This window comes from Orcinus orca, chromosome 16, assembly GCF_937001465.1.
Source record: "Orcinus orca chromosome 16, mOrcOrc1.1, whole genome shotgun sequence".
NCBI classification, from domain to species: Eukaryota; Metazoa; Chordata; class Mammalia; order Artiodactyla; family Delphinidae; genus Orcinus; species Orcinus orca.
The window spans coordinates 4,434,471-4,449,738 of record NC_064574.1 but is presented as its reverse complement, the minus strand read 5'-3'; the positions used below and the strand labels follow the sequence as shown (position 1 = coordinate 4,449,738).

At 52.2% G+C, this 15,268-nt stretch overlaps 1 protein-coding gene across 2 annotated transcripts in view; it reads left to right on the top strand.

The window, feature by feature from the left end:
- Nucleotides 1–15,268, top strand: part of PHACTR3 (phosphatase and actin regulator 3) — a 238,599-nt gene that overhangs the window by 15,065 nt on the left and 208,266 nt on the right. Inside the window, exon 1 of one of the 2 annotated variants that reach the window (XM_004282323.3) lies at nucleotides 6,124–6,699. The exons of the other annotated variant lie outside the window; for it this stretch is intronic. Within the exon in view, the coding sequence (XP_004282371.1) occupies nucleotides 6,582–6,699 (118 nt within the window). The 5' untranslated portion in view covers nucleotides 6,124–6,581. Of the gene's footprint in view, nucleotides 1–6,123; nucleotides 6,700–15,268 lie in introns of those variants that run through there. 2 annotated transcript variants of the gene reach the window in all.

Sequence of the window (15,268 nt, the reverse complement as noted above, 5' to 3'; positions counted from 1 at the left end):
TGGAGCAGTTCTTTTTAAGCGTTTGAGTTTGCTGGTTTAATTCTGTTCTGTGACGGGTCAGGAAGGGTCCCTGGAGCCTCAGGAGAAACCCCAGGTCTGGAGGGCAGGAGCTGACGTGGGTCCTGAGGGTGCTGAGCCCCCCACTTTTGGAGCAGCGACGCGTTGACGCCCCCGTGCGCAGTCATTGATTTGGTCAACGGATACCAGCTTCTTGGGCACCTGCAATGCCCCAGGCTTCTGCCTGACAAAGATCCCTGAACCCACGGTGGCGACCTGCTGGGGTCCCAGGTCCCTGGGCCATCAGCTCTGCAGGGGTCGTCGACATGCGAGGGGTCTCCAAGAGCACCGCTAGCACTGGTCCAGCTCTTGCCACGTGACCTCTGGGAACGGCCGGGCAGGAGTGACCATGCTCTTTCTAAGATGAGGAATCACAGTTCCAGAGAGGGGTCCCCAGCCTGCAGCTGGTACCAGAGGGCCTGTGGGACACAAAGCATGTGCCCTTTTGTCCCTCCCTCACCTGGGGTCCCTCTGTGTCACCAGCTGCAGGAATCCTCTGGAGACCCACTTCTGAATTCAGCACTTGTCTTGCACCGTGCTCACGACAGGGACCACAAGACACTGCATGGACTGGGTCCACACCCCCTCCTCCAGCCTAGCTCACACCTGGCCCCTCACTCTGCCTCTTCTTGGGGACTTCAGAGCTCTGTGCTGCTCCCACCTCATGGCCTTTGCCCAGACACTTCCCTCTGCCTCCTTGACTTGTCTGATTAATCCCACTGAGACTTCAGTTTCAGGAAGAGCATCACTTCCTCAGACCAGGCTCTGCCCGCCCAGGTTGGGCATCCCTCACTCTTGTGTTCACTGAAATCAGTGGATTGATGGATTGCTTAGTTCTGAATCCTCTCTTCTCTGCAAGATCACGAGCTCTGAGAATTCAGGGTCCAGGAACGTCTTGTTTCATTGTGGTATTCCCAGAAAAATCCTACCTTTTGTCACAAAATAGATACTCAGGAAATATTTGACGGATGGCAGTAATCTGCATCTTTTTAAAATTGAGGTATAGTTGGTGGACAATATTCTATAAGTTTCAAGTGTACAGCATAGTGATTCCCAGTTTTTGTATTTTTCATCTGCACTTTGTGTAAGAAGGAAACCAACCCTGGAGACACCTGTGGGCGGGCTTGGGCCTCTGTGTGGTCCTTTTTCCACACACCTGCTAACAAGGGGCACGTCTCTGTGTACGGGTGGCTCTGCCAGCCTCACAGTCACCTCTGCTGTAGTGTCCCCACCACGCCTGCCCTGGGCAGAGGAAGGCCCTCCCTTTCCTTCACCACTTCGCGTTTTCAGAAGGGACGAATTTTACAGGCTTCGCCATCTTTGTAGTTCTTTGAGGCAGCTGTGTTGAGACTGTCAGGGCTGCCCGGAGTCAGCAAATGGCTTTGGGTTTCTGATCAGGGACCAGAAGGGTGACCCCTGGGAGGGCTTCAGTCTGATTCGGAGCCCAGGGCAGGGACAGGGGAGGTTGAAGTGTGACTGTGCCTAGCAGAGGTGAGAGGTGGAACCCAGTCATTCTTCAGATCAGAAGCTCAGCCCAGGTGCCTCTGTGTACCTGGTTTTGTTGTTTAAAACAGCCTCAATGAAATACTTTACGAACCATAAAGGTCACCTGTTTAAAGTGTAGAATTCCATAGCTTTTGGTACATTTACAGAGTGGTGAAACCATCACCATAATCTTATTTTAAAACACTTAGAACATTTCTATCACCCCAAAAAGAACCCCCTTCCTCATGAGCAGCCCCTCCCTTTGCCCCCATGCCCCCCCCTGCCCCAGGTAACCACTAATCTGCCTTCCGTCTCTGTGGACATTTCACATAATAGAATCCTATAGTATATATGTGTATATTTCACATGATGGAATCATATAGTATATATATGTGTATTTCACATGATGGGATCCTATAGTATATATATGTACATTTCAAATGATGGAATCCTATAGTATATATATGTACATTTCACACGATGGAATCCTATAGTATATATATGTACATTTCACACGATGGAATCCTATAGTATATATATGTGTATTTCACACGATGGAATCCTATAGTATATATATGTGTATTTCACACGATGGAATCCTATAGTATATATGTGTGTATTTCACACGATGGAATCCTATAGTATATATATGTGTATTTCACACGATGGAATCCTATAGTATATATGTGTGTATTTCACACGATGGGATCCTATAGTATATATGTGTGTATTTCACACGATGGGATCCTATAGTATATATGTGTGCATTTCACACGATGGGATCCTATAGTATATATGTGTGCATTTCACACGATGGGATCCTATAGTATATATGTGTGCATTTCACACGATGGGATCCTATAGTATATATGTGTGCATTTCACACGATGGGATCCTATAGTATATATGTGTGTATTTCACACGATGGGATCCTATAGTATATATGTGTGCATTTCACACGATGGGATCCTATAGTATATATGTGTGTATTTCACACGATGGGATCCTATAGTATATATGTGTGTATTTCACACGATGGGATCCTATAGTATATATGTGTGCATTTCACACGATGGAATCCTATAGTATATATGTGTGCATTTCACACGATGGAATCCTATAGTATATATGTGTGCATTTTTCACATGATGGAATCCTATAGTATATATATGTGTATTTCACACGATGGAATCCTATAGTATATATATGTGCATTTCACACGATGGAATCCTATAGTATATATATGTGTATTTCACACGATGGGATCCTGTAGTATATATGTGTGCATTTCACACGATGGGATCCTGTAGTATATATGTGTGCATTTCACATGATGGGATCCTGTAGTATATGTGTGCATTTCACATGATGGGATCCTGTAGTATATATGTGTGCATTTCACATGATGGGATCCTGTAGTACATGTGTGTGCATTTCACATGATGGGATCCTGTAGTATGTATGTGTGCATTTCACATGATGGGATCCTGTAGTATATGTGTGTGCATTTCACACGATGGGATCCTGTAGTATATATGTGTGCATTTCACACGATGGGATCCTGTAGTATATATGTGTGCATTTCACACGATGGGATCCTGTAGTATATATGTGTGCATTTCACATGATGGGATCCTGTAGTATATATGTGTGCATTTCACATGATGGGATCCTGTAGTATATATGTGTGCATTTCACATGATGGGATCCTGTAGTATATGTGTGCATTTCACATGATGGGATCCTGTAGTATATATGTGTGCATTTCACATGATGGGATCCTGTAGTATATATGTGTGTGCATTTCACATGATGGGATCCTGTAGTATATATGTGTGTGCATTTCACATGATGGGATCCTGTAGTATATATGTGTGCATGTGTGTGTGTGTGTGTGTGGCAGGCTTCTTTCACTTGGAACACTTTCAAGGTTCACCCAGATTGTAGCAGGTGTCAGTATTTTATTCCTTTTTATGGCTGAATGTTACACTGGAGGGTGCACCACATTTTATTTATCCGTTTATCGTGGATGAAGACCCCCATGGGACCCTCCAGGCTGGGACCTGCGGACAGCAGCCTTCTGCACCCCTTGTGGGCCAGATCTTCCCAGGCCTGTAGACGGCCCTGGTCTGGGTGTGGATAACTTGGACGGCCTGAGTCTCTGCTGCAGGCAGTTCACCAGACTTTTGTTTCTACTGATCAGTAGAGGTGGGGTCACTAGTGTTTTTAAATCTCAAACTATTTTTATTTTGGATCATTTCAAAGCCAGAGAAAAATATAATGACCAGCTCCACCTCTACCCGACTCAAATCAATATTGTACCAACATACACGCTGAAGAACTAACGTATTTGGTGGTCACCCTTGTCTTCTGCCCCTCACCTCCACGGGAACTCCTGGAGCAGATGCTAAACCTTATGCTCTTCTATGCCTTTAAGCCCCGACATACAGTTAGGGGGAGTGGGCGAATGGGTGCAGCCGTGTAGACTGTCTGAAGGGACTCGAAATGGTTTTAGGTGGTACGTACACAGGCGAGGCATTAAGGGATGTTGGCGTCTACAGACAGTTCTTGTGTTCTTCGACCTCCCCAGACGCGGCAGGGAGGCTGCATTCCTATCGCTGGAGTGATGGTTTCCTTTAAAATGCATTTAAAGACAGATTGATTTAAAGAAAAATCTTAAGTCCGTAGCAGTACAGGTTCTGAGTAGGGGAGGCCCTGAAGCGTAGGGGTGGGGGACAGACAGCTGGAAGACGCTGTGGCCACTCCTGTCGCACGTGCCCCTGGGCTGCCATCCGCCCCCCAACCCACTGGTCCATCTCTGTATCCGCTGCTGGCCGGCTTACCTCAGTCCTCCTCACGCAGGTGTGGGACGTGCTGATGGCGTGGCTGGGGGCTTCCTGAGACCTGCCTGTGTTTGGGCCGGGACTCGGCACGGCTCTCGGGGACTGCCGGAGGACACACTTGGAGAGACCATGGGCCGGCAGCCTCGGCCCTGCCTGTCCTGGCTTGTGACCCAGGCAGGTGCGCTTGCCTCTCTGAGTTGCCCTCACCTCTCAGGTGGAGGCTACAGTAGCTCACACCTCAGAGGTGCGTGAGGAAGAAATAATGCCCCCCGCCCCAGAGCCAGGTGTGTCACCATGCAGCACATTTTTACGTGGATAAAAAGTATTTAGTAAAACGTCCTACCGATTTCCTCTTTGTTTCATGGTATGTGTTGACAACTGCAATGAAATATTCTGGGGGGCTGACATGTATTGATTTATTGGTGGCCCATTCTCGGCTCTGTCCTCCCCGGCCACTGGAGGACCCATTGGGGGTGTTTCTGCATCTGGATCCCCAGTGCGTGGCGTGGTGCTCGGCACACACTGGACTCTGCGGATTATTGGAAGGGAGGGAGGGAGGGAGGCTGGCTTGCTTTCTCTGAGGGGACTGCTGCTAAGAGCCCAAAGCCCCAGGTGCAGTGAGGACCCACATTTCCCCACACCTCAGTGCTGTCCTTGGCCCTTCACTGGGGTTCACCCAGCACCGCCAGGTGCTCCCCCTGCACCCCAGCCCTGCTTTAGGTGCTGGCCGGATACGAAGAAGCAGCCCCAGGAAGGTCCCCAGCCCCTGCCCAGCTTCAGGACCCCTGGCAGGCTCCTCTGAGCCCTGGTTGTTTTCATCACCCACAGTAGGGCTGAGAGCAGCACCCTCTACCTGGGGTGGCTTGAGGGGCTGAGACAGGATCCTGCCCATCGGAGCTTCTCTGCACAGCAAGGCCGGGGCTGGGCGCACCCTCCCCCGGCGTCCCTGTGGCCCTGCCACCTGAGGGTCTGGCCCCCTTCTTAGCCCAGGCTGTGTGACACAGCTCCCCTTTCTGTGTCCTTTACTGGGCTTTCCTCTTTTTCATCGCCCGAGCCTTAGCCGGAGGTGTGGGAGTTGCCTCTCTTTCTCCCACACCACCATCTAGAAGGGTTAGAATTGTTCATTAGCCCCTTGGGGGGCACTTCTGTAAGTGGCAGCCCTAGGCGGTGTCACCTCCCTTGCCTTGCCTGGTCTCATCAACTCCATCAAGGAATCTGGGGGAGGCCTCCCTGGAAGGTGCCAGGTGCCCCTCTGCCTCTCTCCTCCCCGGCGAGGGGCTGAGGGCTGGGGGGGAGGGGGAAGGAGGGCTGGGCAGTGGGGAGGAGGCTGTGGTGGGCGGGGACAAAGCTCCGGAGTGCCCCACCCCCTATCCCACGGTGGCCTCCAGATCCCCGAGAGAGGAAGGGCCCTGGAAACCTCTGCCTGAAGCTGCTGGGGAGATTAGGCCCTGACCTCCGAGGGAGGCACCCTCAGGGTTTCCTCCCCGCCAGCGGGGAGCCGGAGGAAGCGGGATGTGGAATCCTTGTTTCCAGAGAGCGGCTGCGGTGGGAGTGGGCGGTTCAGAACCCAGGATTCAGCCCTCTCCCTCGGGGCGGGCAGCGTGCAGTTCAGGTATTTGAGACCCCGCCCCATCCCCACGCTGGCTCTCGCTCCCCTCTCTCGTGACGTCAAGCTCCTCTCGCGGGGCATGATGGGAGAATCCTAATGTTTTCCAACAGATGCTCCAAGAACAGCTTTCAGATTAAAGCAATCGCCAGAGCAAAGATTCTTTTTTCCTTTTTTTTCCCCCGGGGGGTGGGAGGTGGGGTGGGGGAGGGAGCGCCCCCAGAAATTCTCGGGCATCACCCCCTGCCCCAAGCACGCAATAAACACTGACAAGAAAAAGTTTTTATTTCCTGGTTCAACTTTTTTTTTTTTTCCTGGAATATAGACTGAAGAATGGGAATAAACACGAATAAATAACAGAGCGAGGCCGCGCACGCCGGGATGCGCCTGGCTGCAGCCGCGAGGCTATTGTCTCACCGCCCTGAAGCCAGCCCCGGCCTCGTCCTCCGGCTTCTTCCCTTTCCCTGTCCTTTTTTATTTTCCTTTTTAAAAAGCCGCCCCCTCCAGTCCCCTGGCCAGTGACCTTGGCCTCCTCGGATGCTCTGATTACACGCGGCTCCCACCAACTTGCCCCCACGCCGGCCGGGCCCATGGCCGCGTCCGAGGACGGGAGCGGCTGCCTCGTGTCGCGGGGCCGCTCGCAGAGTGACCCCAGCGTCCTCACCGACTCCTCGGCCACGTCCTCCGCGGACGCCGGGGAGAACCCAGGTAACGGGGAGGGCGGGGAGGGCCGGGGCAGGGGGCGCTGGGCGCCAAGTCCCGGGCGCTGCTGCGCGCCGGGGCTGCATTTGCGGAGCCGCGGCAGGACCCGGTCGCTCAGGCTCCCCATAAGGCGGCGGAGCCCTTTGTCCGGGGAGGAGCCGGTTCCCCGGGTAGAGCCCGGCACTCCGCATCTGCCCTCCTTGCGGGTTGGTGGGATCTGCTGGCCCCTCCGCGGGGCTTCCCTTCTTTGGGTGCTGACCAGCTGGGGGCCGGGAGTCAGACCTGTGGCCGCCTCTACCAGCGCCGGCTCCGAGCTCTGCTTCCCTCCCCCGCGGCCCCAGCTCCGGTGGCCCAGGAGGCCCGGCTGGGGCATCCCCCGCCCGGGCAGGGCAGCGCTTATGCGGCCGCCGCGCAGAGGGGTTCCGCGGGGCGCCCAAGTCGGCGGGGCCTGGCGCACCTGGGCGCGCCCGCCCGCCTCCCGGGACAGGTGTGCTGGCAGAGCTGCCACTGGGAGATGAAGGGCATGCGTGCACCAGGACGGAGCCTGATTTCATTAAATTATATGGACTTCGTTCATTCCCCCACCCCGCGCGGCAGCGTCGATTGTTTAGGTGATAAATCCGGTCACAAAGGAGTCTATACGGCTTGATTGATTACTTTCCAAAGAGGAAGAAAGGCCTAATAAAGCAGGAGGGGGGTGGTGGGAGGTGGGCTGTGCGCCCCGTCACCATGGAGACGCAGGAAGCAAAGTGATCATTAAAACCTTTCTCCACCAGAAGGCAATTTTCACTTCACAGGGAGAAGTCTGAGCTTCTGAAATGTAGGGTTCAAAAAAAGAATCAAAGCTGGTGTTTTGGTATCACGCCACAGGACTCCATTCGAATCTTAGAGAAGCACCATCCTGTCACAGGTTCTGTTTTGACAATAAGTTGCTCTTACCTTCCTTTGAGGATTGTCCCTCTCTAAATTCACTGACCCCAGATGGGGACTTGATCACGGTAAATGGTGGGCATCAAACTCCTGATACTCCCTGGGGCTGGGGTGAACCGGCTTTGTGGGGAAGGATTCCTTCACTCCGCTGGAACACAGAGGAGCTTCACTATTTAACTGCAAAGAAAGACGGGTTAAAAGGCAGCTCTGTGGGCGCCAGGGCCCAATCTGAAATTTTAAACAATAAACCCATGCAAGGCTTGTAAGATTTCTTTGTTAGGACTATTGACACTGTCATTTGGTCAAACTAAGGTACCCACCGGAGGAGATCCCTGGCCCTTTTTTAATATCTGGGAGGGCAAGTTAATTTCCTTAGAGTTTCAAGCAGAGGTAGCTCTGCGCAGACCCTTAAGGCTTTAATGAATCCATTTATTAGAAATCTGGGATTAAGCCCTCAGCACTCCATGGTGGATTGGTTTTCTCTGTGTTGGAGATGCACATCCATGATTGTTCCAATTATGGAAGTTGAGTGGCTCATCATGAGAAAATCCTTTTCAGCTCCTTTTGTCTCCCTGGCAGTAAAAGGAAGCAAACTTGGAACAGGAATTATGGAGGATTTCGCTTTTTGGCTGTCTGTGAGTTGATGTCTCCGTGGGTGGGAACAGAGGGCTTGACAGGTGTCTTGTGCGGGTCCGCCTGGGAGAGAGGTGGAAGGGCTTGGATGTCCGTGATTAAGTGATACCACGGGAGGCTGAAAGCCCGAGTTCGTCTCTGGTTCAGATGCTCAAAATGGGACCCAGCGAGCAGACGCCTGAGGTAAAAAAAAGTCTCTAGTAGGTATAATTCTGTGAGTGGTAGAACCTTACTAAAAAGCAAAAATCAGTGAAGTATTTAAGGATTGTGTTCAGCACAGGAGTTCACGGTAGAAAGAGATTCAGAATCTTCACGTTGGAAGCGACCTGGGAGCTTGGAGTGGGAAGGGTGGATCAGGGAGCATTATCTACACCTGCTTTGCTTGGTCGGCTTGGCATGTGCTTGCATGCCTCTTCTGATGGGGGACTCACTTCTTTTCAATGCAGTGCATGCGTCTCTTTGGGCAGACCGATTTGAAAAGTCTTTTTCAAACGATCTGGGAAGGTCTGCTACCAGTCAGTTCTGATGTGATCTTCTCATGATGCACGTTACCTGGGTTTTCAGAGAGTCTGGTGTTGTGACTTAGTTATCGCGCCCACCTGAGTCACTTCCTCACTAGGTTGAAGAGTCCCAGCCCTTCGCCTCCCTTGCCCTGTGGGACCTCTCCCATTTGTCCGCCTGCTGCTCTAAAGAGCTGCTTCTGAAATGTGAAGCTCACAAGCCAGCTGTGGAATAACCCGGTGCAAAGTCAGATAGAAGTGTCACCTCCTTCCATCTACATTCTATGATTTTATAAAAACAGCCCAAGGTTGCATTTAGCTTTTCCCCCTCCAAAATGCATCCTTAACGCATCAATATTCTCACCACAAAAACTAAGAACAGGGCTTCCCTGGTGGCACAGTGGTTGAGAGTCCGCCTGCCGATGCAGGGGACACGGGTTCGTACCCCGGTCCGGGAGGATCCCACATGCCGCGGAGCGGCTGGGCCCGTGAGCCGTGGCCGCTGAGCCTGCGCGTCCGGAGCCTGTGCTCCACAACGGGAGAGGCCACAACAGTGAGAGGCCCACGTGCCGCAAAAAAAAACCACAAAAAACTCAGAACATTATGGGAAAGGTAAGCAATGACCCCCCTTTCTGTCACTCTCCAGAGGTTATCTCTGTGACGAGTTCGGTGGAGCATCTGGACCTTTTCCTACGTGTTTATATCTACAGGTTCTTGGGGAAAGGCATTTAAAAGAACTCAAGTGGTAACACACTGTATGGAAGGTTCTTCCATTTGGGTTTCTACTCAACACTGGGTCTCAGCGATCTCCCTTTCTTAATAACCACATAGTGTCCCAGGGAATATATTTTTCTCAGTTGAGCTATTAGATATTTGTGTCTTCAATTTTTAACTATTACAAGCAGCACAGCAGCGGTCATCCAGGCAAAGCCTTCTTGTGCTCCTTTGTGAATTTCCTCTAGGGTATATCTGGGTCACAGGAGACTCACATTGAAAATTTTTCTGATACTGCGTCCTCCTGGAAAATGGACCACTGATGCTCCTTCAGAATCTGAGAGCACCCTTTCTCCAAAGGCTTGCCAGCACCTGAGGTCATCAATCTGGTTTTTTCTCTCACACGAAGGGTGACGGGGGTCTCTCGTGTTTATTTGTGGCTCTTTGACTGCTGGTGAGCGTGAACATCTTTTTGTGGCCTTATTAGTGTGTTAAATCTCTCAGCGGCCAGGGACTGCGTGGCAGGGATGAAAGATTCTCCCAGAGGGTCGCCCTAATGCTCTCTCCACACCGTTACTCCATTCACGATTCCTTTGGCAGCTTTACAGCGTTCTTCACTGCAAATCCTTACTCTGTACCCACAAGCATGGTTAAGATTTTCCCCCAGGGCCTCCCTGGTGGCGCAGCGGTTGAGAGTCCGCCTGCCGATGCAGGGGACGCGGGTTCGTGCCCCGGTCCGGGAGGATCCCACATGCCGCGGAGCGGCTGGGCCCGTGAGCCATGGCCGCTGAGCCTGCGCGTCCGGAGCCTGTGCTCCGCAACGGGAGAGGCCACGACAGTGAGAGGCCCGTGTGCCGCAAAAAAAAAAAAGGTGACTTGGCATCCCATCACCTTGCCTCCCTCTGAGGGGTTCATACTCGCGAGGAGAAGTTTTGCTTTTTCTCGTTCCATTAGCTCTCAGGCCATGGGATGGGCTCTGCCCTGGCGTTGGTCCCGTGTGGACCTCCTTCTGGTCCGAACCCACGTCACCTCCTCACCTTGTCCCTTCACTGCTCTCGCCCGCTCATCCCCCACTTCCTGACACCCTCTCCTCCCCGGGTTTTCCCTGCATCCCACGGCACGTCTTCCCAGCGCATCGCATGGGGGTTCCCACAGGGCCTTCTTCCTCCATTCTCAGCTCTCTCCCTGGTTCCCAGATGCCAGGACCAGAGACTGAGCCGAGTCACCCTGGACAGCTGTTTAGAATGTTTCCATGGGGACCTGCAATTTGTCTTTTTGAAGATTCTGCTGTGCAGCCAGGTGGGGGACCCTTTGATCTAGAGCGGGTTTCTCAACCTCGACACAGTTGCCATTGGTACTGGGATCCTCCTCTGCTCTGGGGGCCCCCCTGTGCTTTGTAGGATGTTCGGTAGCCTCCCTGACATCTGTCCACTAGACAACAGTAGCACCCCTGGTTGTGACGATCGAAAAATGTCCTCAGACGTTGCCAGATGTCCCCTGGGGGCAAAATCTCCCTGGAGACCTGCTGATGGAGCTCTTTCATTGTCAAACCCTAGCAGTGTATCAGGATCGCCTGGAAGGGTCGTTAACCGCCCCCCCCCCAGCCCCGCACCGCCCCGGTGTTTCCAGTTCAGCCTATGTGGTGGGGGCCGGTGATGTGCATTTCTAACACGTGACCAGGTGACGCTGATGCTTCGGGTCAGGTGAGCACACCTGGGGACCCACTGAGCCTAGTCCTTTGCCACGGTCTCAGTCTGTGCTGACAAGTTCCGTGTGTGTGTGTGTGTGTGTGTGTCTGTCCATGTCCGCGTGTGTGTCCGTGTGGGACCTGCCTTGACCTGTCTGGCTCCTGAGCTCCAGACGTCTGGGTCCTGCTGACCTCTGCTTGCCCAGGTCTCGGGCCGATCTTACCTCCTCAGAGGGTCCTCTTTGTTCACCTGATGAGACGAAGTAGCTACCCTGCCCCCACCGCCCAGACCCCCTTCCTCCGTCCCAGTTTGCTCATGATCACCACCTGGGACTCTGGGCTCACTCTCGGTGGGCCAGGCTCCCTAGGCCAGGAGCGCAGCACAGACTTCTCCCACAGGAGGCCTCGGTAAGCATCTGTGGAACCAGGCACAGTGTCTTAGTGGACGAGGCCTGGGGCTGGCCAGATGGCTGGCCAGGGCCTCCGTGGATAAGCAGCTCAGTGGCAGCCTGAGAGTGGCTGGCAGGTCAGTGTGGAGGAGGCTGGGACCACATCTTTCTGCAGGGACAGATCCACCTCTGCTCATGGCCGGGAGAGGGAGAAGCCTCTCAGAGCATCCACTCCCCTCCTGAGCTGCAGACAGACTCACAGACACATCCGCACCCCAGACTCCAGGCTCTGGCATCCCTTTGCCTGAACCTTTTATTGGTGCCCCAGCGCGGGGTGGGGATGAGGGGGTCGCGGCCTGCTTTCTCCACGGCGTGGTTCTCCCCGGCTTCGTTCCTTGCGCGTTCCCTTGCTCCGGAGTCCTGAGTTTTGGGGATCTCACTCTTGCAGAGTGTCTCCATGGCTTAATTAGCAGTAGAACTATGCAGTAATTACCTTGTCAGCTTCTTCTTGGGGCTTATTAAAAACAAAAGCTGCATGCTTAAAGAAATATGGAATTTAGAAAACTTAGAATTCTTTCTGCTTATGAAAGTAGGAGGCTTTTGAAACTTCCCTTCCTCAACCCTCCTCACCCTATTGCGACACAGAAGGCAGTGACAAGGGACAGCTTCATCCCTGGGACCTTCCCAGGTGCCAGGTGTGGCTGTTCAGCAGAAGGCCAGCCACAGGCAGAGCCCAGGGTCTACCTCCCGCCCCACGCCATCCCTCTCGGTCACTTCAGCCACTTTCCTTCTCCTCACTGGTCGCTCTTTGAAATGATCTCACTTATTTGACCAACTAACTTATTCTCTGTCTCTCCTGCCACATAGCACCCAATACAGTAGCCACTAGCTCCTTATGGCAATTTAAATCTAAATGAAATAAATTAACCTTAACATTTTCTTTCCTCAGTCGCACTGGTCACATTTCAAGCACTCAGTTGCCACGTGTGGCTGGCGGCAGCCATGTTGGATCGTGTGGATCTAAAACACTCCATCCTTGGCGGCTCTGTCAGACAGCACTAGTCGGTGGAACACCCTGAGGGTCCTCTTGGCTGTGCTGCCCTTGGCTGTCCCCCCGGGGATGTTTGTTGACTGAATGGATAAGTCGAAGTGTAATTGATGTGGTCATAGAGCTCTTCTGCTGGAGCCCCTTGGTTGATCATCTCACGCCCTTAAGGGGAGGACACCCAAGCAGGAGTCATTTCTTATCCACACAGGATTAATTTATTTCAATGCATTGAGCTCCTCCAGAGAACCTAAAATGTGCCATGGTTGGCCCTGGCTGGATGGGTCTCTTTGACAAAGAGAACGATGACAACCGAAGAGATTCTTTGCCTGGAATTGGATGAAGGGGTCCCAGGCCTGGCTCTGCCACGTACATGCTGTGTGACCTTGGGCAAGTCATTTCACCTCCTCTGAACCTCCATTTCCTGTCTGTAACATGATGGTAGAGAATGTCCATAACTCCGGGTGGGGGAGGATTACTCAGCTGTTGTCTGTAACAGATGCTAGTCATTGGTTTCACAGCTGTGAAGAGGCAAGGCTCTCCTAGGACATCCCCTAATCGCCTTGAGATAATTCCGTCTTCTGTGAATAATGTCGGAAGGGTGCAGACCCTGTGATGAAGACGTGGAGACAGCCTGTGTGTTGATCTGCAGCCCCTCCTCTAACTGGCTCTGTGTCAGGGCCAAGCTGGTCAACCTCTCTGGGCTTCATTTCCTCCACCTGTGAAATGTGAGTTAGTGCTGCGTGGACCTGGCCGTGGTTCCTGCGAGGACTCGGGGACCCACGCCCCTCGCTGTCTCAGAACAGTGAGACCACAGGGTCCGTCCTCAGGAAGCAGTGATGAGAAGAAGGGGGGGGTCCGGTTCCGATTCTGATTCTGGTCTACCCAGAGGGCAGCAGCAGCAGCGTGCCGTGTGGACATGTTGGTTCTAACAGTCTTCCCACCAGCCCGGGGCTCCTGACCTCACCTGCCCTTTCCCACACTGACCCTTTTCTACTCCCCGCAGCCTCCCTCCCTGCCCGGCCCCAGGTCTGTCCAGCCATCCTCATATGCTGCCCCCCGGCCCCCTTCCTGCCTCCCCCGCTGCCCCGACTGCAGGCCTACTGGAGTCTCCCCACCTTCTTTAAGTTATTGACTTTGGTTCTCTAATTATGGGATAGCACATTGGTGGTCTTGAAGTCAGATTTGAATGTATATATATATATATTTTTTGATTGTTTTATAAATTTGGTGACCTCTTAGGGAAAGGTACCTGTGTTGAAGGACACAGGTGACTCATTTTAACACTAGGCCTGGGAGTGGCCAGACCACCTGCAGGAGGCTGTGGGTGTGGAGGATGGGAATGTTCCAGGCCCCTCACCCGTGCTTCCATCAGAGCATCATGTATGGGGTGGATGTCAAATGTCACAGGAATTGAGGCGAAAGGAAAACGTTTGAATATCAACAATGTATATCAGAGGGTTTGAGACCTACCATTATTGAGTTTGAGAGCTGGGATCTATTCCATGTCCTATAAAATGGTTTAACCCAGGCCCCCAACTGCAGCGCCCACAGGGGCTGGTACCCCCGAAAACAGCCGAGTCAGGGAGTGGGATTTTGCATAGAACTGTTATCACCAGGCAGGAATGTGGTCCCAGGGGGACCCGAGCATCCTATTTTAAGAGACATGCTGGAAATCCCGATTTTTATGTGAAATGTGGTTTTTAAATATTAGCAAGTTTGTCAGTTAGGGATTGGTTTGGCTTCATGTAATAGAAAACCTAAGCGGTACTGGTTACAATAAGAGACGGGGCATTTTACTTTCACCGGAAGTGCGGGCAGCACACCGGCCTCCCTGTCTCAGGGCCAAGGCTCTGCGATTTCCTTGCTGCCTCCTGGGGACAAGAGGGTTGCTGTAGCTCCAGCAACACGTACGCTTTCTAGGCAGGAAGGAGGGGATGGTGACGGGTGGAGGCGTGTCCAGCTGCTTGGTCCTGACCTGGCTTTCCTGGGAGCCCCGCCCAGTGACATCCGCTTACACCTCGTTGGCCAGAAGGGTGTCAAACAGCCACTCCCACCTGCAGCGCCTGGGAAATGGGACGTTTGTTTGTTTTTTAAATTGACTATATTTATTGCAGTATAGTTGTTTTACGACGTTGTGTTAGTTTCTGCTGTACGGCAAAGTGAAGCAGCTATATGTACACACACATCCCCTCTGTTTGGGATTTCCTTCTCATTTAGGTCACCACAGAGCATTGAGTAGAGTTTCCTGTGCTATACAGTAGGTTCTCATTAGTTATCTATTGTATACGTAGTATCGATCGTGAATATATGTCAGTCCCAGTCTCCCAATTCATCACCCCCCTTCCCCCTTGGTATCCATACGTTTGTTCTCTACGTATGTGTCTGTATTTCTGCTTTGTAAATAAGATCGCCTATACCAGTTTTTTCAGATTCCATATATATGCGTTAATATACAATTTTTTTTTTCTATTTCTGATTTCCTTCACTCTGCATGACAGTCTCTAGGTTCATACATGTCTCTACAAATGACCCAATTTGTTTGTTTGGTTTTTTTGGGTTGTTTGTTTTGGGTATGTTCACGGCTACCCCTAACAAGAGCAGGTTCAGAACATGTGAAGAATGAGAGTGACTGCCAGGTGGTCACCTACTGTCCTCCTCACTTAAAAACAAAGCA